The following is a 27,296-nucleotide window of genomic DNA, read 5'->3' as shown; positions in this document are numbered from 1 at the left end:
TCCCCGGTGGCTGCACGGCCGGCGGCCTCGCCGCGTCCTGCTCCCGCAGCTCCAGAGGGGTGTGCCCCTCTGCTGGCCGTGAAACGGTGCGTATATGTATATGGTATGTACTATACACATCCCACTGTGTTTGCAAGTATACATAAATGTATTTTTTTTCAACGAGATGTGTATAGTATTTCTATATCTGTGTATGTATATACAAGAGATATATACATGTATACACCATGTTGTATTTGTGAATGTACTTAAATATATATATACATATATACATATTCAACGAGATTTATATGGTACATATGCGTATATATACGTAGATGAGTGTATATTGTATTTGTCCGGCTGATGGATGATATTTCACTGTTTGTTCTGTGGTCACTAAAATGTTGCAGTTGGCAGCCACACGTTGAGAGTGCACACATTTAGCTGAAAAGTATGTGATGCCTTCAGATAAGCCATAGAAATGTCAACTTCTTCCCAGCCTCGATCCTTCTACATTCGTGGTTCCAAAGGACAAAGCACCTGGAAAATCAGAGGTCATTTGGGTGTAGCCTCTAAAAGAATGGGAAAAGCACCAAGAGAGGTTGCATGATGTGTGCTGCCTCCCGTGACATTAGGGTCCTAGAAATAAATTGTTTTCAGAATCAAATCCCATCTTCTTATTTTCAAAAGAATATGCTCCTCTGCAGGGTCTTCTCCAGATTTGTCAGGTTCATTTAATCTGTCCAAAAAGTGACATCTGGTGCAGTTTTAGATGCAATTCTTTGACAATAGGTCTTCCTGTCTGCACTCTTTACAGCTTTGAAATGCATGTGGCTTCTACAGCCAGTTCTGTGCTAGCAAGTAGTAGGTATGGCTCAGCAGCAGAAAACCTTTACAGTTATAAGAATTGGGGCTGGAAATACAACATCCACAATAAACATGCTTGGGGAGCTTTGCTTTGGACTATATCTTCCTTGGTCCTGTGGATGGCACACCAATTAGTAGTTGATGTGCATGAGGTGTGCCCTATGTGCAGCTTAGCACCACCAAAAAGGAATCTCATTTGCAGGACAAACCCCAGCCTAGCAATCAGGGATTACTGGAAGATTCATTTTGAAAGCACACTTCTGGCATCCCTGGAAGGTTAACATAAGACTCACCTGCTATTACCAAATGCCAGTCCTATGCATGCTCAGTGTCATCAAGGTTTAGCAAGAGCACTTGAAGAGAGAGGGATGGAGAATGCTGTGGGGCATAATCCCAAATTACTTTCAAGAAGAAGAGATGGGCAATACTGCTGCTAAGTAAAACCAACAGACCGCACAAAGACTTGAAGGGGAGTATAGGCATTGAGATAAGGCATGAACAGAAATTCAACAGCCATCACAGACTGAGCAGGGAGGAAAACATGAAGTAGTTTTGATTTGTAAATGTTTGCAAGAAGGCTTTGGGGTATGCCCATGACACCAGCCTGTGATACCAGCTTGGCCTTCTGGTTTGGGACAGGGAAACACTGCTTTTTTAATAAAAAGCCCCCATAGCCTTCCTTCTGCTGGGCTGGATGGCCGTTTATCCCTTAGAGTCCCAAAAGACTTTGATGTAACTGGAAGGACCAGAAGTGGCAGTGCTGGCAAAGCATCCAGGATAACCACAACTATAGTTGTTGGTGGATACGTGTCCTGCTGAAGCCAAAACTGTTTCTGCTTGCAGGCAGAAAGCAAAGGGTCTGATCTAAAGTCAACAGGAAAAGAAGCAGAGTCAATGCACCCCTGCTAGTGAAATGTAAATAATTTGGCAGCAAGAACTAAAATATCCAATAACTCTTTGAGAGATGAGAGAAGCAAACAGTACAGCTCCTGAAAAGGCTCTTCCAGGCTCCGCACCCTTCAGCTGTTCTGAATACCAATACTCTCATGAAGGTCCTAGGCCTGATGGAAACCAGTGACAAAATGGAGGTCTCCATCTAATTATACCCCATCCCAATTTTGTGAAATTCATTATTTCTTTCCAAGTGCAAAACTTAGCACATACTTCTATTAAATGGTGTACTACACTTTCATGCTATTTGTCGCATTGATCAAAATCATTTGTACATGAATTTTCTCTACCAAATCCTTTGCAACCCCTGTCAGGTTAATGCTGTCTGCAAATTTTAATAGACACAATTTTCTAGTCCACTGTATAAAATACTGAAAAAACCCCCACTTACAGCATAGTGAAAACAGACCTCTGCAGGACTCCTTGATACTTCTTTCCAGATAGAGAGCATAGCATCAAAAACTGATCTTAGAATTTTCCAATCAGCATCAGACTCTTCCAACAGTGATTTCAGTAGATACAGTTTCCCGTGTTTCCTAATGTGCTTCTTAGACTGTGAGATGAAATAGAGTAAAAATCCTTGACCACAAGGACAAGTCTGCCATGAAAGATTGGTTTAACTTGATCTCTTCTTTTTGCAGATGGAAAACATGAGTTGTTTGCATAATATTTATTAGTTCCAATATCACAGGGTAAGGCAGGAAAATTATGCTGGCTGGCGAGTAATTAATCAGATTTTCTTTCTTTAAATGGCCAATATGTTTGGCTTTTTCCAGTCTTCTGAACCTCTCCATTGTCTAGAAATCTCAAAGAAAATGGCCAGTGGGCCATTCTCAAGTTCTCCAGCCATCACAGGATGAAGTTTATCAGCCCTAATTGGTCAGAAAACCTTGACTTTGCTTAAGTGCTTAGAAATCTAGACTTTTTCCCCATTTCCAACTGATGCTATTTACGATATTCACCTAGCCACCACCACAGTGAAGACAAGTGAAAAATGCTTGGAGCTTCTAGGTATCTTTGACCAGTTTCCAATTTCACCGACCAGAAAGCCAGTCTTTTTACTGGTCTTCCACTCATTGCCCAGGTAGTGACAGGCACTCTTGATGAGCTGATAGTTCTGTTCTTTTCCACCACAGATAAGGTACTCATTTCCTTTTCAAAGTATCTTTGTACTTAACTGGACTCAGTTGCCGTGTCTCCCTTAATTCCTTCTCCTCCAGACTAAAGGCTGCAATTTTTTTCAGTTCTTCTTGCTTGAGTGGCCAAGGTAGTTATTCCCCTCTGTGGATTCACTTCCCACATTTGTCTCTCTTATAGCAGCATGGTACCTAAACTGGACAGTCAGTCCTGTGTCACTCAGTGCTGTGAATGAAGTCGCAGCAGTACAGAGCTGTTCTGACCGCTTGTTTCATCTGACCTACAGGCTATCGTCCTAAACACATAAACTGATCTGATGTGTGCCTTTTTGGCAACAGCATCATGTTGATGTACATTCTGCTTTTTTTAAGGAAGATGATATTCAATGAACTCTGTTGTGCTCTGAAATTGTGCATTTGTAAAAGCAACAGAGGATCTTTTGCCCCTGAATATTCCCTGTCCTTCTCACACTGATCCTCTGAAATTCAAAGTCCTGGGTCTAATTTATTCAGAGGTTTGGTGTGTTTTTTGTGGAGAGCGTTGGCCCGTTTTCATGTTGACCCAAATACCCGAAGAAGCATCTGTGGCCCCCATGAGCGAGGACGAGTGTCAGGAGCAACCTGGCTCTGCTCTTGGACCCATCGCTTTCCCCTGGTCAAAAAAATAATTTTGCCTTGGCTCCCCTACTTTGTTTGTTTAAGTTTGAGGATCGGTTTGGAGGCTGGGAGCAGGGGGGGAGGGGGGGGGGAAAGTTGTTAGTTTGCTTTTAATGGAAGAGCCTTGAGTGGCCGGGCCGGAGGAGCTGTGTGAATTAGCACCCATACGTGTGCCCCCAGGAGCCCCCGCTCCCCTCGCAGCGCCCCTCCCGCTGCCGCCGCCCGGGCGCCTCCCCCTGCGGCGGGGCCGGCACCGGGGCCGGCGCGCGGGCGGCAGCGGCGGGGCTATGCCGGAGCACAGCACGCTGCTCCACCTGCTCGCCGGAGGGTGAGTGCCCCGGCAGGCGGGCGGGGGCAGGAGGGCGGCCTGGGGCGGGATTGGTGCCTCGGGTCCGGCACAGCCCCGCGGGAGCCGGGGCAGAGCAGCCCCCGCCAGCGCAACCCCTCCAGGTCCGGCTCGGCTCGGCGCTGTGGAGCAGCTCCAGCGGCGCGGGGAGTGCCTGGCTCTGCGGCTTGGGAAGACGGAGAGCCTCCCTATGGGACGTGGAGTTTTGTTCAGCAGGAGCTTGCCAGGGATGCGGGGCAAGGGAAGCGGGGTGCTGAACGAGAGGCGCTACGAGGCCTCTTCAGCGGGGCAAATCGTGGGGCATCCATGTGTTCGGGAGGGCGGCCAGCTCTCTCCATCGGCGCGTGGCTGAGATTCCCGTGCGACTTTTCTGGCTTAAAATAGTGCGGCTGATTCTGGTGAGTCAGGTGTTCGGATCCCAGCGGTGCCACTCTGCATTAGAAGCGTGCCCTTGAGCATGGAATTTGTCCCGTGGTGTTTCCCCCTTCCTCTCAAAAAAATGAGCTTTAAGTTTTACGGTGCCCTAAAGCAGAAGATAATGTGGTCCTCCGGACTTTGCTGAAGTTCTCTGCTTAGGCAGCCACCTAATCCCTTTCCAAATCCCACCAACTTGCTGGAGTCTGTGTCATGGTGAAGCCTGTGATACAGCATGTACAATAAGGCACGTAATTTAATTGCTTTTAATTGATAGATTTCCAGTTTTCTGTAGCTAATGCAGTTCTTGTGCTATGTCAATCTTTACATATGTGTCCTTACTGTTCCCACTGTTATTTTGTATATGTTATTCTCTTTTATTAATTTATCCTTTGAAGTATATAATCATTGCATCTTAGATTTTCTTAATACATTTTTCTTTCTTGGCTTTTTTCTTAAGCTTTTGTCTTCTTCCACTATGGTTCCTGAAAAACTGAGAGTTTGGCTAATGACAAGAATAGTGAGAACTTTGTTAGTCTGTATCTTGTCCTCATCCATTAAGCAATACTCCTGAATTACAGCTAATTAAAACCCTGGGGATAATAACATGAATAAGAGATTAATGAGAAGTTCAGTTTATTGCTGCACTATATTTAATATTGCTGGTTTATATAATGAAACAAAGTAGGATCTCATTCATGAAGGAACAGTTCCTTTATCTTCCAGTCAAAGAAACTTGTGAGAGGTTTGTTCAAAGTTAATGCAAGAACATAATTCTTCCCACAGTGTGCAGTTAAACTATGGAACTCTTGGCCACAGGATAGTAGAGGGTAAAGGCTTCTTGTGTGTCCAGGAAGCATTTAAAAAGTTAAATGAAAAATAATGTGTTTATGGCTACTAAAAGCAAGGCAACATTTCTCACTGAGGAAATCCCTGAACTGAAAACTTCGGAAAGCTGGGAGAGTGTTCTGGAGGTATTTCTCCTACTCTTCTGCAGGTGACCTTTATTTGTCTGTGTCCTAGGCAGAAACATGGTTTAACTGCAGGTTTGTCTGATCTAGCATTGATATTTTTAAATGAAGATCTTCAACCCATCTTAATTTTTGGCTAGCCTAAGTAAGAGCTAACATGAATTGCCAGTAAACCTTGTCACCTCTGTGCATGTGCTTATATGCTTTTTAGATAATTTAAAAAATGTTAACAGTGTCTTTTGTATTTCTCAACTAATCCTCTTTTTCTGTCACCACAAACTTGTCGACAGTTTAAAATATGAAAGCAAGATCTAGAGGCAAGTACCATTTTCTAGGGTAAAATTACCCTCCTTCTTCAATTAGCACTTTTTGCCACAGCTTTGCTCTGAGAGTACATGTTGTACTCATTTTCAACTGCTGCTCTTCATCCTATTTTGCAGAAATTGCTTTAGTTCCTGCTTTTAGAGTAATGACACATAATTTTCCATTTCTCCTGAAACAGAAGAATTTTGCAGACCTATGTCATTCATGGAGTGTAAGCAGCTGTATCATCATGTAATGCACAGTAATACATCACAGTTTAGATTTCTTCTAGTTTCGAACAACCGGTACACCTCATTTCCTTAGGTTTAATTAATGGGTGTTCTTTTTTTTCCTCTTTAGTCTTGCCATTGAGGCATAGTGGCTCATAATGATCCTTCACCTTGCACTCTCTTTCTGCTGATTAAACAGCCACTATGCTAAGGAGTGACAATTTCTTTAATTATTATTATTGCTTTTATAATACTTTTTTATTATCTGTATGTATCAGTAGCTTCAGGAACCTGATCTCAGGAAACTTTTATATATACTGGAAGCGTGTGTTCAAACTCAGATCCTGACTGTTGCAGGTGGGGACTTTTTGAAGGAATTAGATATTAAGAGAACATTATGTGAAGTTTTGCTTCCTTATGCAGTATTAGAGAGAAGAATTATTAGTATACCAAGCAATTGCTTCGCTCAATTTTTTCCTGATGTATTGTTTGCTCAGCTTTTAGATAAGGAGTTGAAACTGCCCTATCTGGACCTTTTAGACCTTGATCTATCACCACTGTACCCAATCTTCTCCTGAACTGGAGACTGTACTTCTGATCAAAGAAACAACAGACATGTAAGTCTGGAGCCTGTATAAGACAAATGAATAGACTCTATGGTAAAGCACAGGACTGTTGGACCCCCAAGTGAATGTGGTCTGCATGGGAAGAATCAATGTGGCCTTTGAAAAAGGAGACCTTGCCTCATACAGCTCTGGATTGCTATGTAGGCTGTGTCTTGGTGTCTGTGCTTGATCACCTGGTTCACCCAGAGAACCTGAGCTAGGCTGTTCACTGCTTTGCCATGTGCTGTCTTCTGAGCTGGAGCTGAATTCGGGAGACGCGTTCCCAGACTCCCACCACTCATCATATACCTCCTGAGGGAAATTGCTGCTGATACATTGCTCTGCAAGTTTTCACCACCACTGTGTACATCTGCCAAGGGCTTGACAAAGCAACATGAGTGTTATGGAATAGCATGGCTAGTTGCTGGCATCATTAGCTACATAATCTCCCAGCTGTCTTATCTTCAACTCTTGGATATACAATAGGCATCCAGGCCTCTCTCTTTTCTCTTTTTTTTGGTTTTTTTTTTTTTTCATTTTTTAAATTTTTAAAAATTTTTTTAAACCTCCCTTCCTGTTTGCAATGATAATGAAACCCTAGGAGCAAAGGCTGTGAGAATACTGTATATGTTCACTGAGCTGTATAGACTTTTTCAAAATAATTCTTCTCTCACTACTTGCTGTCCTGCACTGTCATGTGTAATTCGGATGACACACCTGACTCTTCTTTGATATCTTGTAGTTCTTTGGTTGGCCTTTCTTTCTTTGGAGCAGAGCGAGCTTTTTATTAAGCCTTCATCTCTTGTGAAACAAAGCAGCTTTGGCTGTAGCGGATGTGAACAATCATCCATTTTTCAAAGCCTCTTGCATGGCTTGCATGCAAATTCATCTCAAAATGGCCTTCCAGGTACTGAGTATCATCTAGAAGAGAAGAGTTATAAGTCGAAGGATTTAGAGGGGCAGAAGCTAAAAACCAAGTGTATCAGTTCTGACTTGTCCCTGGGTGGTGGGAAGGGAAAAAGGGGATATGTGTCCTTTCAGCATTCCTGCAGTGTGACGAGACCCATTGATGGAGATGCTTCATGAGTTCCAAAAATAGGTTCTGCCTGCTGAAGGTCAGGGTCCTCTTTCATTAAGCAAGCCAAGCTTGGAGAGAGCCTGGCTGTTGGCAGAAAATTCAGATCTTGCTTACAGGGCCTTGCAAACGTGGGTCTGATGCAATTATGGATTAAAGACACGGGCAGGCTGAGAGGTGTGAGAGTTCTGTGCTGCCCCTCTGTGAGGTGGTGCAGCTGTGGCAAAGGTGTGGGTGCCTGGTGCCTCAGCAGAAGGCTTTGCAGTGAGAGTGGGCAGCAGAAATGTTTGCTCTGGAGAACTGCTGAGTCCTCATGGACTTGAGACTCTTTGTCTCAAATACTGAGTAAGGTTTCAGAGTGAGGCTGCCAGATGATGTCCCAGGCTGAGTTGTTACGTTAACCAGTGTCAGAGCAGGAGGTCATGTGTGACACAGGCTGGGATACCTAACCTCCTCTCCCAGAGGGGAGAAGTTGTGGACAAACAGGGTCAGAATTATTGCCCTACTATGGCACAGAGGTCATTCTTTTATGTGCTGCTGTGCCCTAGATGTGGTGGCACAGCAGGAGCCATCCTGACCTGTCCCCTGGAAGTGGTGAAGACACGTCTGCAGTCATCCCAGCTGGCACTGCGGCCTCTGTGCCTCCCAGAGATACAGCTGCCAGGGATGAGTGTGAGGCTGATGAATCCCACACCACCATCTCCTGGAGTGCTCAAGTTGCTGAGGTGAGTAGGACAGGGCAGTGTGCCTGTTAGCACCAGGGAGGTGATAGCTTGGCTATCAGGTGGAGGGTGTGAGGGGAGAAAGAGAGTTGAGCTGAGGCTCTGGAAGCCACAAGTGCAGTAGAAAGTTTGATCAGAGGACAGGTACATCTGCTTCTCACCAGTGATCTGTGCTCTGCAATGCAGCTTAGGGGACTGTGAGAAATTTCTCAGCTGGTGGTTTGATCAGACGCAGAGGGATGGCACTATCAAGAACAGGATGCAATGACTGGTAAAGTGTCCCTGTCCTTGGCAGGGTAGGTGGAACTAGATGATCTTTAAGGTCATTTCCAACCCAAGCAGTTAGTTCCATGATTCTATGACTGAAAGAGAGAGGACATGTGATTGGAGAGAAAATGAGAGCAGGGCAGAAAAAGGATAACATGGGAGGTGAGGAGAGGGTGTTACAAGAAATACTGAAGAACAAAGAAGGAGGAGGAACAGGAGAATCCCCAGCTTAGTTATTCTGCTGATTTCTCTGGTTTTTTGCTTCTGTAGGTCCATCCTTGAGAAGGAAGGCAAACGGTCCCTGTTCCGAGGTCTGGGTCCAAACCTTGCTGGGGTTGCTCCTTCCCGGTGCGTACTGCTCCATGACAGTGCCTCACATTGTACACTTTTTAAGGGACCTGTCTCAAAAATGTTGCTCTGAAAGTAGTCTGGGCCTTGTGCTCACATGCCACAGGACCACTTCACAGAGACATCTTCTGTAGCTTCTGATCGTAGTGTTAAGATGATTGCTGTGGGCCAGGTGTAAATGGTATCTGATGTCACGTCAGACAAAACTGTGCTGGGAGTAAGAAAAGTTGGAGTGAGACCGCACATAGTGTCTCTGCTCCTCATAGGGGAGATGTAACCTCTTCTGTATTTTTTTCCAACTAGGGCTATATATTTTGCTGCCTATTCTACTACTAAGGAGAGGCTTAATACTGTCCTGGTACCGGAGTCCAAGAAAGTACACATATTAGCAGCAGCCTGTGGAGGTGAGCCTTTTCAGTCTTTAATCCAAACCAAGAGGTTCTTCTATCTGGAAATGCCTGTGTGTTTCATTCCTTCTCCATTGTTGCTCTGAAGTTTTTCCCTCCACATGTGGAGAAGTGAGTTCCTTGGGTAACCAAAAGGTTTTCTCACTCTTCATTCTTCTTATGCTCATCTCTTGAAGTCTAGTCTTTACCCCTTCAGCTGCTATCATGAGCTCTATTCTGCTGTGAGAGGGAGAAGGCAGTGTATAATTTAGACTACTCACAGAACCATTTCTCTTGATGTATCCCAGTTGTCTAACAAAATCCTCTCCTCTTGCAAAATTAGCATGCTGCTTCCTGCCTTTTTGTAACACCCAGGCCTGTAATAGGGTTTTGTTGGAGGCAGAGGAGCTAATTACCACTAGATAAAGGCTGGAACAGGGGAGGAGGAGGAAAATCAAATAGTCTGCCCTAAATATTTCTTCTCAAGGTCATTCTCAAATTGCAAATGCCTGCAGTTTGCCAAGCAGAGCTCAGAGAGCTGATAGATCAGCACCTCTTCATGAACTGTCAGCGTGATCCTGGCACTCACGACTGTCTTCCTCTTGTGTTCCCCAGGCATTAGCTCAGCCACACTCACCAACCCCATCTGGTTAGTGAAAACCAGGATGCAGCTGGAAGCCAGGTAAATCAGGCCAGCAGTGCAGAGCCACTTCATGTCACATCAGGATTGGTTTGAGGGGTGGTGGGCAGAGAGAGGTCTGTGATTTCTCATCAGAACATGGTAAGTCATAGGCTGGGCTTATAGCTGTGTTCACAACAGCACTGTAGGTTGGGGTGCAGTATGCTGTCCTAACCCTTTCCTTTTCTTCCAGAGTGAAGGGGGAGATGGCCAGCAATGCTCTTCAGTGTGCCATGCACGTGTATCGCACTGAAGGCCTGCGTGGGTTTTACCGTGGGGTCACTGCCTCCTATGCTGGAGTGTCAGAGACCATCATACACTTCGTCATCTATGAAGCACTGAAAAAGGAGCTGAGAAACAGCCAGCATTCCCATTCCCCATCACTCACACTTCCACCAAACAACAGTGATTTCTTGGCACTAATGGGCGCTGCTGCTATCTCCAAGACATGTGCTACGTGCATTGCATATCCACACGGTGAGTGGCTCCACTCTCCTTGCTTCTGTACCCCTTGAGGGCAGATGCCATGCCTGTAGGATCCATCTGCTAATATATGGCTTCTCTTCTTGTCTCTCCAGAGGTTGTTCGGACACGGTTGCGAGAGGAAGGGTCACGGTACCGTTCCTTTACACAGACTCTGCAGCTCGTGGTCCATGAAGAGGGACCCTTGGCTTTGTACCGGGGGCTCCTGGCACACCTGATCCGCCAGTTCCCAAACGCAGCTATCATGATGGTTACCTATGAACTCATCATACATTTGGCCTCTTCCACCTTGTAAGCTGCAGCACTCGGCTGAGACTGCTGTGAAGGTACAGAGACACTGTGGTCCTGAGACCTGGTCTTTTGCAGTGCTCTGAAAGGTGGTACTTTTTGTCACATATCCAATCTGGGTCAGGCATTCTCAGGACACAACGACTATTTTGTGCCAAGTTTTTTGCTCCAATGTGCATAGTATAGCCTTTTTTTTCCTTCTGGAGATTTGAATTATTCCAGTGGTTCGAGATGTCAGGGCACTGGTTTGACAGTGCCTGTTGTAAACTTCCTTGATGAAACAAAGGCATGGAACTTACCAGGAAGGAGACAAAGCAGAAAAGTGTGAGAGTGTCTTAGCCCTAGCATGTTCACTTCTTTTGGACCCAGTAGCAACAATATGTGGGCACAGTTGAGCATGAAGATAGACTAAGCTGAAACATCCGAGAGAATGCAACAAGCAGAGATCTTGTGCTGCAACCTTTGCCCTCAGAGAGGCTCTTCCACTCTCACCGCCTACTGCCTGCCTTCTTGCCCCTAAGGAGGATTTCTCAACCTTGGCTGCCAACAGATTGCAGAATTTTCCTTTGGGTCCTTCACATGTCGCAGCCATCGCCCCAGGATGTGTCAGGCAGCTGACAGCCCCTTTTTGTCTTGCAGGGTCTGAATATCCAGACCAAGAAGATCGAGGGAAGCAGTACAACCTGCTCTGGAGCACTATCCTAGTAACTCATGCTACTCCTGGGCTCAGAGCCATGCTGTGCTAATAACTGTTGTTTCCATCTCCTCCATGCTCAGCAAAAAGAAAAAGCTGCCTCCTTCCTCCAGAAGTGCTGGGCTGTTCTACAAGCTGGAACCCCTGGTATAAAAAATACTCTTATCATACTGATTAAGAAAGTAGATCATGTGAGAGGATGGATGTAGCTAAGGAGATTTGGCCTGTTTCTGTTGATATACTAAGTGTATGGAAAGAGCCTTATTTATTTTATTTTCCTGTGTTCAGTAATTCAGTTTGCTGCATGTGCTACATTTGCCTGTGACGGGCTTGAGTGCCTTCTGTTCCTCTGTGAGTCTCTAGCACTGAAGGCTACTTTGTGTTTACAGAGTATTTTGGCTCCCAAAAAGGCAGGGGATAGGGTCCTGAGTGATGTGTTTTTCTTTTTTCGTCACATGCTAAAAAATGTAACCCTTCCCCGAGATAAGGTAGTAATTTCAGTAAACACATGCTCTGGACAAGCTCCAGTTTCACATTAGAGGCTACACTATTTCTTCCCTGGTTGTAGTGAAAAACTGCAGAAGTCCTGAATGTTTTATTTGAAATCCATTTATTTTAAAATCCACTTTGTTTCCTCATCTTTCTTACCTTCATTCATTTAGTATTAGGACTATTGACAATTTTACAAAGCGACACAAAGCTGCAGTGGTTTGTTGGGTTTTTTTTGGTTGGTTTTTTTTTTTTTTTTGCATGAAACGAGAATAAACCTCAAATGACAACATTGAAAAAATATACAATATATATATATAATATCTGGGGAGGGGTTGTGAGAAACCCCACTCTGAGCCCTACGGCTGGCTCTGCCTTTCAGATTTCCATTCTTTCCAACACCTCCATCACAGTTTGAACCGTGCCACCATCATGCGTAAGTGCCCTAACACATGTTTCTGGAGAGCCATATGGGGGATCAATAATGTGGGGAATGTCCACAAGGGGAATGGCAGATGATGAAGGAACATGGGAGGCAGAAACGATCAGTGAGGGAGGAGCACATGTGTACACAGTGGGGGAGGAAAGAAGTTGAAAGTAAGACACCTCCTCCTTCCTGCCATATGTTTTGGGGGGGATCCACTGGGCGGGTGTTTTAAAGCTCCTAGTAGCGGTGAGAGATGTCACTTTTGCCGATGATGTGCCGGTCATTCATGACACTGCTGTCCGGGGAGTCGGGTGTCTCCGAGTCGGTGCTGTCGTCATCATCCTCCATGCCCTCACCAGCTCTGCCCTTCACACTCCCTGCTGCCCTCTCCTGACAGCTCTGGTAGGACTGGAGAGGTGACATATGGGGTAAGGGGAAGGGTCCGACAACCCAACTGCCCACCCAGCCCCGGCCACAGTGGCTGCTCCTCACCTCCATGGGGTTGACGATGATGGTGAGGGCCGAGTCATCCCAGAACATGTCGCTCTCTTTGCCTCCAGTGCTGGTGTGCCCTGACTCAGTAGCTCCAGGGACCTCTTGTCCCACTCCCCGCCGGTGCAGGGAGTGGATGCGCAGGATGCCGAGGATCACCATAAGTGCCAGGAAGCCCACACACACCACGATGATGACAGTGGCAGCACTGGGGACCACTTTGAAAAAAGAAAGCGAGAAGTTGTGTCTAGAGTCTGTCATAGAAACATGCATTTCCAACCTGACATCCAGGAACTGAGATCCCTGGGTAGAGCTTGGGTTTTTGGTCAATGCAGGAACACAGCCTGACTTGTCTGTGCCCCTGGGCACACACAGTTCCTGTGATGTCAACCTGGCTTGTAGACTCTGGACATCTCTATCTGCAGAATTCACCAGAATATGTTGCACAGCATATATATGTATCCTGCTCTTGGGAGGGAGAAATGCATGCTGGGGACAGCCTCTAAGGGTTCGAGGATGATTTTAAAAAAGTGTGATTTCTGTGCAAGCAGTAGAGAAAACAAGAAGCCAAAAGATGCCTTCATTGCACATGGAACAGATATGAATGCTATAATGGACTTCTAATTAGTGCTGTGGCAAAAGCCTGGCTTCTCTGGGGGAGAAAACCTGAAATTCATTTAAGACCCTTAGCCCGACTCCCACGCTTTTGTTTTAGGCCTGTAGACTGCACCGTAACTCCCCAAATAACTACCTTCCCTGCAAAATCTATCTAGGCCTTCCACTAATTTGTTTATGGTTCTACTCAACAGAAACAAGTTTGCTGCTGCCATCAGGCAGAGCTGGGGAAGGGAGAGGCAAAGGCTGGCACAGGTATAGGCTGCCTCTGCCAGCTGCAGGACTGGACCAGCTTGGAATCAGCTACTGCAGGAAGCCAGGAAGCTGCAGCAAAAGCTAGCTCAAAGGTGCCTTGCTTGTTCCCTGTGACAGGGAACCAAAATGTCTGTAACAAGTCCCGGAGCTTTCAACAGCCCAGGAGGACTTGACTGGAGTGTGGTCATGCCTGAGGCACAAGGCTACCAACACAAACAAACATCTAGTCTAGCTTTCAAGCTTCTCTCTCCTCTGTTTTGGGGGAATTCTCCTCTTATCTGCATGGTGCCATGTCCTATATTTTCCTGCCTTGCTGACCACTACCTATGCCTACTTCTTTCTTTAGAGCAGTGGCAGTCTTGACTCACTTTTCTCTCCTGCTATTGAAGCTTCTTTCTGAAATTACTTTACACAAGCCCACACAGCACCTTTTCAAGGTGCATGAACAAGGTTAGCTTACAGTTAGTCTTTTTAGACCCTCTGAGGTATAGATTTCAGTCTGCTTCTACATCAAGAAAATAATATCCTACAAGAGGAGGATTGTTGCAGCATGCTCTAAAATACAATTTGACAAAGACTTGCAGTCCACAACTGCAGCTAACAACAAATGGAACAGGACAGTATGACAACCTGATAATGGGTGCAGGGAGTCTGAGAGGAATCCTCCACTATAGGTTCTGCCAGGATATCAGAAAATCAGCATCCTGATCTAAAGGAATAAACCCAAAAGATAGTGTTACATACTTGGGTTGTTGTGGGTGCTTGCTAAACTGTGCCCAGACAGCTCTGCGGGTAAATGATGGCCTTGGTGCACAAACTGCTGGGAGCTCAGAATATGGTTAGGATGAGCAGCTCGGTTCATGTTGTGGAGAACATTCACCTGCAGAAAGACCAGAGTGAAGGGACTCAACCCTGTGTCCATGGCACATTCTATGCATTCCCATGCACCATGTCTTCCCCATACACGAATAACATCTGTGCATATCAGTCTTGTACCTCAACAGTAAACTCATTGCTGGAGTAGCGCCCATTCATCTCAGTGCAGGACAGGTGAAACTTCCTTTCATAGAGGGCAGCACCGTGGTTGATGTGGTAGGAGACCTGGCGCAGGATCTCCTCGTAAACCGCAATGCTCTCCACGCCTGAGACAAGAGAGGGGTGGGGTGAGGAAGCTCCTGCTCCAAAGTCACCTGGCATCCTAATCCTGCAGTAACTAGAAGCTACAGAGGGATCCAAAGCAATGCTGGGTTTGTTAATTTTGGGAAGGGCTCAGAGAGAGAGCTGACTGTGAAGGACCTGATGGAAGCCCTGCTTGCATCATTAAAACAAGTGGAAGGGAAGGAAGGGTTGAGAGAAACAGCCCTGTTACTTTCTGGAGAGTACAAAAGTGTTGTACCAGTCCACAGGTTGTTGGATATGTTGTCCCTGTCATGTCATGCAAAATGCTACTGACACCCAAGAACACCAAACCCCAAGGAGTAAGTCAGGAGGAGTGATATAAACCTGGGTGAGAGCTGACACAATGTCCCAGTACTTTTTGCTGGAGGAAAAGCCACCTCCCCAAGGAAATGGTCTGTGACTTCCAAAAGCCAGGAGTTCAAGAAATGGTTACATCTCAGTGTCACAAAGTACACCAACACATCCTAACGTCAAGTGCTTCTCCCAGTGATGCCTGACACTCGGTGACAGAAGCACAGCTAGATAGCTGTGACATGGAGAGGACGTACCGGTGATGGTCAGGTAGGCAGAGGTGTTAACGAGCTCCAGGCCCCGCTGCTGCAGCAGAGCCCCATCCAGGAGCAGGTACTCCCTCTCTGGGTCCAAGTCATCTCCTACTAATGAGATCTCGCAGCCGTCCAGGTTGTGCACAATCTCATCTGACATTCGTGTGTCTGTCACTGAGATGCAAACAGAAAGAAGATATGGCCAGAAAGCCAGACAGCCATCAGACAAGGAAGGAGTCACTCAGAGGTGTAACTGCTTACCTAAGAGTTCTCACATCACATGTAATTACTTCTCCTTCTCCACCTAGCACTGACCTTAAGTAAAATCACTGTCAGTCTAATTATTTGTTGCAGGATGATTCTAATGACATTATCTATGCACATAATAAAGTCACTTTATTTTGGAACAACATACTATTATCAGTCTGGTTCATGATAGCACATCTTGGCTGTAAGGACTTTGTTGACAATGACAGTGTGTAAATTAGGAACAACACTCACACATTCCCAGGCCCTGCATGCTTTTGAAAGCTTTTCCCTGTCTCACATTGTTGTTTACCATGGCTGAGATCTTATCTTCTTTAAAATGGCAACCACATTCAATAACTAACTGCTTTCAGCAGGATTGAGAACAATCTGCTCTTAAGTCAAAGAACTCATCATTGTACGAGGAAAGGCAAAGCTTCTAAACAGAAAAGTAGGAGCAAAAAATCCCATTACCAGAACAGATAAGAAGGAAGTGAATGGACACACAGAGCACAGACTGCAGAGAAATAATCTGAGCATGATGGAAAGAAATTGAAGAACAGTTGTACACACTGTAGGGTGTGAGGAAACTGACTGGGGAATTCACAGGAGTGAGGCAGGAAGAGAAGGAAGGGAGCAAGAAGTAAGAAAAGAAAGCAGGAGAGAAGAAAGTAGGATGAGACTAAGTATGTGCAGGAGCAGAGAGAGTAACAGGCAGGACATCCATCCAGCACTGGATTCAATAAAGGGAAATGTAGGTAAAATGTAAAAGGGATTAGGAATGAGCAGCCTGGAAAAGAATTAGGAGAGAGTGAGGCAAATGAACTGAGTGGACAGAAAAAGTACAGGGAGGAGCAGAAAGGGATAAGAGCCGATTAGCCTACATATTGACAGACAATGTGCCTTGCTTCTAAATTTGTAAACTCTCACTTTCGGGTGTAATTATAGAGGCTCTACTTCCTCTGCAGGACCACAACTCTTGCAGGTCTTTCCAGTTTGTCTCTTACACCTTGCCCTGTACTCCACTCACCGGTACCATGCCAGTTCTCCTCCTTCTTGGCCTCCACCTGGTGAGAAATAGAGCAGGTGATCTGGAGGTTGGGGAACAGGGGAATTCCTTCCGGAGCCTCAAAGTCTGATGCAGGATGAGCGAAGTGGGCATTGCCACTCAGCAGGATCTGGGGGGCATCAGGCTGTAGCACCACAACATAGCCTTCCACATCAGGAATGGAGACACAGGACTCCTCACTGAAACACCTGAAGGAGAGCAGCAGAAAACATCAGCTGCCCCAAGCTTCCAACAACAACATTATAGAAGATCGCCTCCTGCCCATTACCTCCAGGGAAGGGAATATCCTTTATTCAGCAGTCTTCCTAAAGCTTCCCTACAGCCTGCTGCACAAGGTAGAGACATGTGGTAGGAGTGACAGCACTGGGATCTGGTGACTTGCTCACATCAACAAACACAGAGAAAATTAAAACCAGTCCACATGCCTGGAACACTGCGAGTGGAGGCAGAGGTTCTGCATAAGCAATAGGAACCAGTACTGCAGTACCCATTTGGATATTGGATAATTTATCATTTATTTTCAGGAAGATTTTTACCCATTTTGAGACCACCTTAAAATACAAAATATTTTAAAATACTAAGTGAGTCAGTGTAACTTTAGTCAAAAAGACAGGCACCCCTCTGGCTGAAGTGAGCCAGAGGTGGTGTTTTGCCCACTCACTTGACAGCAGTGGTGAGCCTGAGTGGACGGACCCCAGGAGTAGCAAAGCGCAGTGAATTCATGTAAGCCACATGCTGGATTGCATGGTTGAAGGTTTCCACATCATCACCCTCCAAGGTGAGCAGGGACTGAGAGGGGTTCACATGAACCTAGAGGTGGAAGAAAAGACTCATGGTTCCTTGGCAAATGATAGGAATCAAGGCTGAGAGAGACACATAGGAAGAAAGGTGGAGAGTTGTCTGAGGTGGGGAGAGCAGGCAAAGTCTTGGGAAGCAAGGCTGGGGAAGGAGAGTGGAGGAGACCCATGCAAACTGGGCAGATGGGCATACCTTCATCCCTTTGCCCAGACTGTCGAAGTCACTGTAATCAAGCCCCTCACGGCAGGCATACAGGCACTCAATAACCTCCCGGCTCTCCAAGCTACCAGGGCGCACAGTGAAGCCAGCCAAGTAACCATGGAAGTAGTGGTGTATCGACAGAGGATCTCCTGAGGGAAACATGGGAGGTGGGGGGTGTGAGAGACATGGCGAGGAAGAGAGCAAAACCATAGAAGCAACAGTGTGAGTGCCACACAGAAGTAAGGGACGTAGAGGGATACAGAGGGGGACATGGGGGAATGGAAAAGCCCAGACAACAAGAGCAACAGTGTGAGGGACATACAGTTGTTAAGGGAGGTAGAGAGGGGCGGAAGGTTGCACAGGATATGGAAAAGCAAAGATAACAAGAAGACAAGGGATGCTGAAGAAAGGAGATGAAAACTTTTGAAATTCCACATAGGAGAAAGTGAGAAAAACAGACCAAAAAAAAGACAAAGGCAATGAACAGTGGGTAGCATAGAGAAGTTTCTGTCAAACTGCTGAATGCCAGATGGAAACAATTCCTTGTCCTGTTCTCACTCTGCTTCCTGTGAGGGCTTGTAAAAGAAACTACACATTCCATAGATAGATAGGGATGAGGTGACATCTCCTGATGTCTCTAATGGCTATTGTGTTCTTCAGAGACCAGCTTTAATGATCAGGCATGAGTACTCTTTCTCCACACAAAAAGCATACCCCAACTCTCAAAGCAGGCTGCAGTCCTTCCATCAGCCTTTTCAGGCTCCACAGGTACCAAGGTATCAAGGACCAATCTGCCAAATAAGGGATTTCCTCCCAAGGCAGTGGGAGGTGGCAGGACAGGACTAGGGAAGCAGTATGAGCAATGCACCATGCAAGAAGGGATAATCATGCATAGTCAAGAGGGGAAGAGACCCATCTTCTTTCTTTTCCCTACCTTGCACAGAATTGGTGGCATTCTCACTTCCTCTGGTTTTCTCTTTGTTTTTCTCCTCTGCGAAAGGAGAACATTCAGCTGAGCAATAACGCATTGGAAGATGGTAGTTAGGGGTCAGACAAGTTATCTCTACAAGGGCCTGCACTGGCCATCCACAAGAGCAGCTCTGTGCCAAGCAGTGCACCCCTCAGCAGCACATCACAGATGACAGAGGGCAGAGCTCCTCTCATGAAGCAGATGGTGAGACTGTAGGACAAGTAACTGACTTAAGGCAGAAACCATAGTGCTTGCAGTTTCTCAATCCTTTCCCAGTGTTACCTATTTTGGGAATTAGCCCTGTTCACAACAAGCTATGTTCTCAATATCCCTTAAGAGTCAGATAGCTCCAGGAGAGGGTCCCAAGCTGATCAATACCAGTTGTCTGCAAAATGCCAATCAAGAGAGCACAGAGCTGTGGGAAGATCTCTGACCTCAGAGAAGCAGCAGTACAGCAAAGATTTGATCTTGCTAGAAATTTCTGCTGGAGTGAAGGCAAGCAGTAGGCAACTTTCTTTAGTTCTGTCCTGCTTCAGTCTAGCAGGAGAACTGAAGGATCTGAGAAATCAGCCTTGCATCTCCACAGAACAGATTTTAATCTACTAGTGGCCTAACTTTGTTTGTAACCTGATTTTTGTCTTTCAGCCCAATTCATGTACAGAAGGATTTATGACTTTCTCATACAGACCCTCAAGACAGAGAAATCCCACAATCAGCAGCATAAATAGCACTGCCTGCTTTCTGGCAGAAAAGCCAGTGCTTTTCTGAATGAGGTACAGAGTTTCAACTCTCCACTGCCTGAAAGTTGGTTATCCACTGCATATTCTGTATTTTTTGTCCAGGAAGCTGCCAGCTCAGGGACTTTTCCCTGAGCTGTTATTACCTTGGTCCAAGGGGAAGGAAGGAGCCACACTAGGTTTGGTGCCAAGAAGGCAAGATGGCTGCAGTATGATTTGCATAATTTAGTATTGGGTGGTGTTTCTTTCACCTCTTCTGGGTCTCCCTCCTCCCCCTTTTTTCCCAGCTGGGAAGAGCGTGGTTTGGGGAGTGGGCACTCACCGGCCCAGCAGGCCCCGATCATGAGGGAAGGCTCCGGCCGTGGCGGGTGGATGAGGCCATTGTCGTGGATCAGGGCAGGGTCGTAGGAGACGCCGTCCACGTACAGCGTGACCGTGGGGAACTCCAGGTTGAGAGCGTAATGGTGCCACTCGTCATCGCAGACCTGCGGCAGACAGCCAAGCACAGCATCAGCAAAGGGCAGGAGGAGAAGGGACATGGGGAGGATGCAAACCCTTCCTCACCTGCTCAAGCTTCCAGAGGAATTTCACAGGCCTTGCACTTTCCAGCAATGGCCAGTAGAGGAAAGAAATCCGGCAGCCATGCACAGCCAGAGAGTAGTGTGAGTAGCCATCCTCTGCCAGGGATAAGCACAGGGAGTTACGTGTCACACTCCAAGCAGTCCCACTAGCCAGAACACAGAAGCCCACACTGCCATGCATGACTGGCACTAAGCACCATGTGCTCAAAGGAGGCACAAGTGCTCTGAGGAAAAGGGACATCTAAAGAAGCTGTGCTCCTAAGGAGGAACCCCTGCCCAAGTCCTGCTTTGGAATATCAGAGATTTACCACTGCAGGGCCAATCCCTCTTAAGGAGTTAAGAGGCAGTGGGCAGAAGTGTCGCCACCCCAAGAGAAGTCTCACCACTCTGCACGGTACTGCAGATCACCGTCTCCTCTTCCCGCCTGCCTTTGCTGGGCATCACGGCATGCTTCATCCACACAGACAGGGTGAAGTGGTCACTCAACCCCTCGTGGCCATTTGGTCCATTCACCACAGGCACCTGGGCAGCCTGGCTGCCATTGAACCAGTAAATGAGGCTGCTGTCCTGGCTGTAGTGCACCGAGAGCCGCGCTGTCCAGTTTGCTGTGGGGCTAGGCACTGGCAGCAGGTCAATCTCTCCTGAGGCAGCACCTACCAAGAAGGGAGAGGGTCAGGAATGCTGGTATGGGAGAATAAAGGAGCCTGAGAACTGGGGATCAGATGAAGTGGGCACTGGAAGCCTCACTGTAATGTCTAAGTGCACAGGGAAATAAGAAGAATGTCTGGAGAAGGATGGTGACCTTTTGGTCAGTGCTGAGGGAATTCCCACAGATTCCTGATATCAGGACAATGCACAGAAATCTCTGGCTTCCCAGCAAGGAAAGCACAGGTAGTCCCTTATAAAACTAGAAAGTTGTGGAAGTGTTCAGTGCCAGGTTGGATGAGACTCTGAGCAATCTGGCCTAGTGGAAGGTGTCCCTGTCTCTGGCAGCGATGTTGGACCTAGAGGATCTTTAAGGCTCCTTGCAGTCCAAACTATTCCACAATTCCATGAGAGTGCCGGAGCACTCACTGCCCCTCAATGCAATGCACAGGCTCGGTGTCCTCCCACCCCAGTGACCACAGTAGATGTGAGGAATGTGTCCCTTGGCACTTCTGCTGTGTGGGGCTCAGCTACCCTCCAGAGGGAGGAGCAGGGTGCAGTGCCACAGCCACCCTCAGTCCAGGAAAGAACCAATTCACCACAGAGTTTGCGCAGTGACTTCTCGGAGTAGTTATCCCGGTCACAGCCTTTGGCCACATGGTTTGTCTGCAGCTCCACCGTAGCCTGGATGTTCCACAGCGGCTCATCACAGGTCTCCAGGTGAATGGTGGGGAACAGCGCCAGGCTGCCCGCACCGGGAGTGTACTCAATCCTCTTGCTCCAGCCTAATGGAAAGAAGTGAAAGAGAGAGATTAGGAACTGCTGAGGACACAGGGCCAGAACACCTGGCATACACACAAGTGGCATCTATGGACTAGTCCAAATTTTTGGCCTTTTCCACATTGGAAACACAGCTTTACACAGCTGGCATCAATACATGGAAAGATTTCCTAGAAGCAGAGAGTCCAAGATCCCAGCTTCTACAGCTAATACTGGTGTATCATCACTCTGTAGTTGGTCAGCTTCTCCGATCAGGCAGAGCAAGTATTTGGCTGCACTCCCCTTAATTCTAGTTGACTCAGGTGAACCTGGAGGAACATGCCACCAACTGGAAAAGCCAAATACCTTTCAGAAGAGGAGCCCCAAAAACAACCTTTGCTCAATGCAGTCTATGAGTCTTATCAAACATATGGCAGTTCACAGTAATCCAAGGAATGATTTTCCAATGTTAGAATTTACCTTTCAGTGGCTTTGCAACAGACTTAAACATCTGCTGCATTCCCTGATGGAGATGGGTTGGTGCGAGAACTGAACCATATATATGGGCACACAAATTTGTACATATATATACAAACATTTGTGATGAGCAGGACTAAGTAGTAGCTAAGCAAAAGCGAAGAGAAGAGATAAATGTGTTTGGTGGTCTCATACCCTGCCAGCTGGGCTTGCAGGTGGGTTTCACCTGGATTTCCACTTCAGCATCATCAGAAGCCCTCTTCTTTCCACAGTCATAGGCTGTCACTGCGAATTTGTAGACACGATCCGCACTGTACTGCAACTTCTCTGTGTTCTCGATGTTCCCTGGTTTGCAAAACAAAGGGATCAAGGTAGAGGACAAGCAGACTCCTCAAAGATGTCCTTCTAAAAATCACTCATATCTTTGATCAATGACAAAAACAACCAAAAAAGAGTTGAGTCACTCTGCCCAATGTCACTTTGTAACAAGTTATAGCATTCCACAAAATGGATGCTGCTGGTCTCACCAGGATAGATCAGCAGTGCTGGAAAATTTATATAGCACAGTTCTGCCTTCAAATGGGGCTGACAGAGAAGGAACAGAGCAGGAAAACAGGAGTGATGTGCATGTGGCGGGTGAGGATTCTTACCATCGTTGTCAATGAGGAAGGGAATGTTGGGGGTCAGGATCTCATAGTAGCAGATCTGGCTGTATTGCGGTGAGCAGTCTCCGTCAATGGCCTCCACACGCAAGATGCGGTCATACAGCTTTCCCTCCGTCACTGCCACACGATACAGCTTCTCCACAAAGACAGGAGCAAACTCATTCACATCGTTTACTCGAACGTGCACTGTGGCCCTAAGGCAGAAAGATATCAATAAGAACTGATGGGCCAATTTAGGAGCCATGCACCGCCTAAATTTCAGAGTAAGTCATTCTTTTAAAGGGCATCACTGTGATTTCCAGATGTCAAAAGCAAGGACAAGGAAAGACACCTTGATTTCAGTGCAGCAATGCTGTCACACAGGTGCTTGGACAATGGTTTCCAACCACCAGAAAGAGCAAAAATAATAACAATGCAATCTGGACCTCCTACCCATGTGCAGCAATGTAAAACACCACTTTTAGAAACTGCTGTCAAACAGCCCTTGTTTCTGTATTCATTCATGTGACAGTCAGTGAACATTTCTCTTTGGGTCTTCTTAGCATGTTGAGTTACAATATCATGGCTAGAGAAAAATACTTCTGGCTAAAGGAAGTGCTTCCACAGCAAGTATCCTTTGCATTTTTGTCACAGATCACATTTTGTAGCATGCAGCAATGTCTGCATGAACTTACTTGTGTGATTTTTTGGTATTTGCTCCATCAGGTCCTTCTCCACAGTCATAGGCCTGGATGGTAAATGTGTGCTCCTTATGCGCTTCACAATCCACTGGTTCCTTGGCCCGGATCAGCCCTTCTCCTGTAGCTTTGTCCAGGATCACAGCTTCAAAAGGTACCCCTGACCCATGGATCCTGAAGCCACAGATTTCACCTGGTACACACAAAAACAGAGAGGAAGGGGAGAAATAAAAGGACTGAGGAGAGCACATTATACCCCATGCTTTCCTTTCCCATATTTTCTTCCTCTCTAACGTACACTTTCCATTCTCCCCCATTATCATCCTTCATTTCAAGCAGTTTTTGGTTCCCTAGGAATTCCTCCTGCTATCCATTACAGCCATTAATGGTGCAGAGCCATCTACTGGAGAACACTCTCACAGCAAAGAGTCCTGACCAGCATCACGAAAGATTGAAGGTTACAAGGCTCAAGCTACATTTATTAGTGCTACACAGCCACAGTCCTGGGGGAGCATCTTATTTCTCCTCCGCATCCCTCAGGGAAGCAAAACAGGCCATATACTGCAGATAGCCAGAGCATGAAGATCCATGATGTCTCATCCACCCACACGCGCAGGATGCGCTGAGTACCGCAGAGAACTGCAGATAGGGTCACCTAAACCCTAAAATTCAGCTCCCAGGGACCACATTTACTCTCCCAAAGCTGAGGAAGAATGAGTGAGGAAACTCCAGGCATGGCCTAAGCAAGCACTAGGAATACAACCATTGAAAGCCTCATCTGCTGTTCTGAGGATTTATGCTCACTGTGAGGGGATGTAGCACTGCTAAGGAAGTGTGCCCTACCAGCTTTCTCCAGGGTTCACAGACACAGCGCTGTGCATGTGATCTTTGGAAATAGCAGAACTGCGTCAAAAAGTAGCTGGCTCCACCCTCAGCTCCCCTCCCTAAGGAAACAGCTCACAGCATCCTAAATCAAGCTGTGCCCAAACTGCCTCCAGACTTCACTAGGGACCTCCTCCGGAACAAGGTTTGGAGGTGATTGTTTCCTGAAGAGAGGTAGGATCCAGCACAGTGATGAATGTCACTGCGTCCCTGCCTCTCCATAAGTCTGTCCCTGCCCTCCAATCCTGCCAGAGCTGTTCCCCACCTACCTGCATAGCGCAGTGGGGCATCTTTGTCCAGCGCAAACAGCGGCGGGTTGAGCAGGACGGTGTTGTCATTCTCCATGACAATGCCCTGATATTCAGCTTCAATCCATGGTTTGTGCTTGTTTGCTGAGGCAGATTTGGGGTAAGGGATGAAGGACAGGAATGTGTTAGCCACCAACTGCAGATTCAGTAAGAAAAGCGAAGAATTTCACCCCCTGGCAAGTAACAACCACCCCTCACCACCTTCTTCTCTAGAAATAAAGATGTCTAAAATAGGCTGGGAGAAAAAAGTTATCTTTATTTAGTTCTACTCATGGGAGATCTCTTCAGAAACAATGTGCTCCTTCTCATGTCCTCATTACTATCCTTCTAATGAAATACATGGAGAGACATCTGGTTGCCCAGAAAAGCTGGAGCAGTTTAAAAAAGTGAACTCAAGAGACAGAAGTGGCCTCAGCCTGGAGACAGATTCCAAATGCTAAACCCTTTAGCTCAAGGAAGCCCTGATGAAAGCATCCAGCCTACAGCTTCCTGTGGGGTATCCCCAGGGGACAATGCAGCCATTATCACTTCCACCTTGCACCCTCTAGACTAAGGCCCAGGACATGGCCAGGTACACCTTAGGTCAGCCGTGCTATGCACATAACAACCTATTCTGAGAGTCCCTTCCTCTTTCCTTCCCCACTCCATGGTGAGCACCATATTCCTTTGGCCCCTCCTTGATAATCCCTTTGGCTGGAGCCCAGCCAGGCTTGGCATGGAGGCAGCAGCCAGCAGGAGTTCTGAAAAATGTCACAGGCCCAGAAATAGCAAATTAATCTTTATCACACAGGCTTCGGGGCAGGGAAAGGGAGAAATAAATGGGTAGTGGGGAGGGAAGGGGAGAGAGAAAAAAAAATCATTACAAATAACAAACCCCTCCCCCATGCCCACTCCCTGCCAAATGGGCCTCAGAGATTATATTACATGGCCTAGTTACAACCCCCATTCCCAGATAATCCCCCACTCTCCCACCCCCTGGAGACCAAGATTTATTACAACCCAGCAATACTTTGAGCACAGCATGGCTCGGAGCTGGTGGGGAGGAGGATACAGAGCCATTCCCCTCAAGGGCACTACTTTCAATATGTTGAATCCATTCTCAGCAGCACAGTGTCCTCTGAAAGGCCATACTGGCATGGCCGCGTGTTGACTCAAAAGGGGCAGTGTCCTGTGCAACCAAGCACTCGTGCATTTCAGGGCCAGGGGGTGCTGCCAGGGGTCTGGGGGCCTGCAGGCACGGTGACAGGTCAGCAAGGGGATGTCCCAGCAGGGCAGAGTGGGCAGATCCAGCCTGGTGTGGCAGCAAAGAGCGTGGCTTGGCACTTCTCCACCACCATATTGATTGAGATTATAAAGCATTGCGTAGGAAATCCAGAGAAACATCCATCCTGCTCAGTATGCAGGTGGAATCCTCCCTGTGTGCAAGTGCCCGCACCTCCCCCTGCCCCTCCATTGTCCCCACCAGATTCCATTCTGTTCCGGCTCTATCCATGCGCCACACCACCGAGGTGGGAATCCAGAGCTATAAATGCCAAATGTGCCCTGTTGCTGGGGTAACAAGCCGATGATACAGAGATAAATCCTTTGCTGCATCCACCTGCAACTTGGGAATCACCAATCTCATTTCTCAGGAAATGAGTTTTTGGAGAACAGAAAAACATTTCAGGAATATTTTTAGGATACAGACTCCTACCAGGATACAGACTCCTACCAGCTTCAAGAAAGCTCCCATCAATCTAATATAATTTGCCAAAGGTGGGTAGATGTTTCCGAGTGCAAATTCACAAAGCAGAGGGAGAATCCAGAGCACGAGGGGCCTTTCCTTGCCAGTGAGCCCCATGGAAGCTGAGCAGAACAAATAAATGCCCCTGTCAATGTCAGGGTGTGCATAACTCTGTGGTGCACCCGCCCCACAGCCTTGACTCTTCCAAGGCACGGAAAGCACCTTAAGGTGTCACATTCCCTAATGAGCCCAGAGTCCCTCAAATGTTTACAGATTTTCCCACCCTGTCAGATTACCAACACACTGGATCCCCTCGCATGAATCTCTCATGCTTGTCTCTACAGTCACAGATTAGAAACCTACATCTTTTTCTATCGCTCTGTGTGCTCAAAGAATATCTGCATTCAGAACGTTACAGATGTAGTGCTGGGGTGGTCTGAGGGTCTTTCATCTTTAGCACATAAAACACATAAAATCAACCTGCATCGTTAACGCATAACTATACATAAACAGTTCCTATTGACAGATAGTAGATGGATGAACTAGGACTGGGAGATGGAGCTAGGGAATGTGTTTTATGAACTGCAGGGGTCTGTGAAGAAACAACATATTCTCTCTCAGCATGCTAGGGAAGAGATGGGAATTTAAATCCACCCAGCTATAACTAAACAAAAGCAACACAAGCGGGTGGAAAAGGGGAAAAAGCGAGGGGAGCTAGGAGACGGAAAGAATGGAGAAGAAAGCGGTCGGTGGTAGGATGACAGATGGACAAAGTAGAGAATGGAGATGGGACGCCATGAGGGCGACCGAAGGGGCGAAGAGAGTCGGAGCCGCCAGGAACCGCGGAGATGCCCCGACAAAAACGTGCCGGGCGAAGGCGGCGGGCAGCGCGGAGCCGCACCGCCACCGCGGGGGCGGACGGACGAGCCGCGGCCAACGTGTCCCTCCAGAGCCCCTCCGCAGGGGCTGCCGGTGGGTCCCAGTGGAGCGCCCGCCGCCGCCCGGAACCGTCCCCTCGGCGCTCCGCCGCTCACCTTTGTTGGAGGCGCTGCCGGGCAGCGCGGCGCAGAGGCAGAGCAGAGGGAGGAGGACGGCGGCGCGGGGCCGAGGGTCGCCCATGGCGGCGGCGGCGGCGGCGGCGGCGGCGGCGGG

The 27,296-nt window shown here is 47.2% G+C and overlaps 2 protein-coding genes across 7 annotated transcripts; one reads left to right on the top strand and one right to left on the bottom strand.

Moving 5' to 3' along the window:
- The first annotated feature begins 5 nt into the window (after positions 1 to 5).
- Positions 6 to 12,194, top strand: LOC116992829 (solute carrier family 25 member 33-like). 6 transcript variants are annotated; one of them, XM_033052835.2, is made up of 8 exons: positions 3,990 to 4,337; positions 6,355 to 6,474; positions 8,086 to 8,262; positions 8,797 to 8,874; positions 9,178 to 9,278; positions 9,876 to 9,942; positions 10,133 to 10,416; positions 10,518 to 12,194. In XM_033052835.2, the coding sequence occupies exons 3-8, from the start codon at positions 8,204 to 8,206 to the stop codon at positions 10,715 to 10,717; spliced, it is 789 nt and encodes a 262-aa protein (XP_032908726.1). In that variant the 5' UTR covers positions 3,990 to 4,337; positions 6,355 to 6,474; positions 8,086 to 8,203; the 3' UTR covers positions 10,718 to 12,194. The 6 variants fall into 6 exon arrangements, with proteins under 6 accessions (XP_032908723.1, XP_032908721.1, XP_032908725.1 ...); XM_033052832.2 differs by lacking the exon at positions 3,990 to 4,337 and adding an exon at positions 6 to 86 and having other exon boundaries at positions 6,355 to 8,262; XM_033052830.2 differs by lacking the exons at positions 3,990 to 4,337; positions 6,355 to 6,474 and adding an exon at positions 3,846 to 3,921.
- CLSTN3 (calsyntenin 3) lies at positions 11,996 to 27,296 on the bottom strand. The gene is made up of 18 exons (XM_033052825.1): positions 27,179 to 27,296; positions 24,383 to 24,505; positions 23,229 to 23,424; positions 22,540 to 22,748; positions 22,085 to 22,234; positions 21,253 to 21,438; positions 20,392 to 20,661; positions 19,992 to 20,104; positions 19,750 to 19,912; positions 18,655 to 18,711; positions 17,712 to 17,869; positions 17,383 to 17,531; positions 16,683 to 16,909; positions 15,410 to 15,580; positions 14,679 to 14,824; positions 14,427 to 14,562; positions 12,813 to 13,030; positions 11,996 to 12,728 (listed from the first exon to the last, which is right to left on the bottom strand). Exons 1-18 carry the CDS (start codon positions 27,261 to 27,263, stop codon positions 12,558 to 12,560), a joined length of 2,928 nt encoding a protein of 975 aa, XP_032908716.1. The 5' UTR covers positions 27,264 to 27,296; the 3' UTR covers positions 11,996 to 12,557.

The sequence above is a fragment of the Catharus ustulatus genome, chromosome 2 (assembly GCF_009819885.2).
Source record: "Catharus ustulatus isolate bCatUst1 chromosome 2, bCatUst1.pri.v2, whole genome shotgun sequence".
Lineage (NCBI taxonomy): Eukaryota > Metazoa > Chordata > Aves > Passeriformes > Turdidae > Catharus > Catharus ustulatus.
The sequence above is the reverse complement of the archived record's forward strand: the minus strand, read 5'-3'. Positions and strand labels throughout refer to the sequence as shown.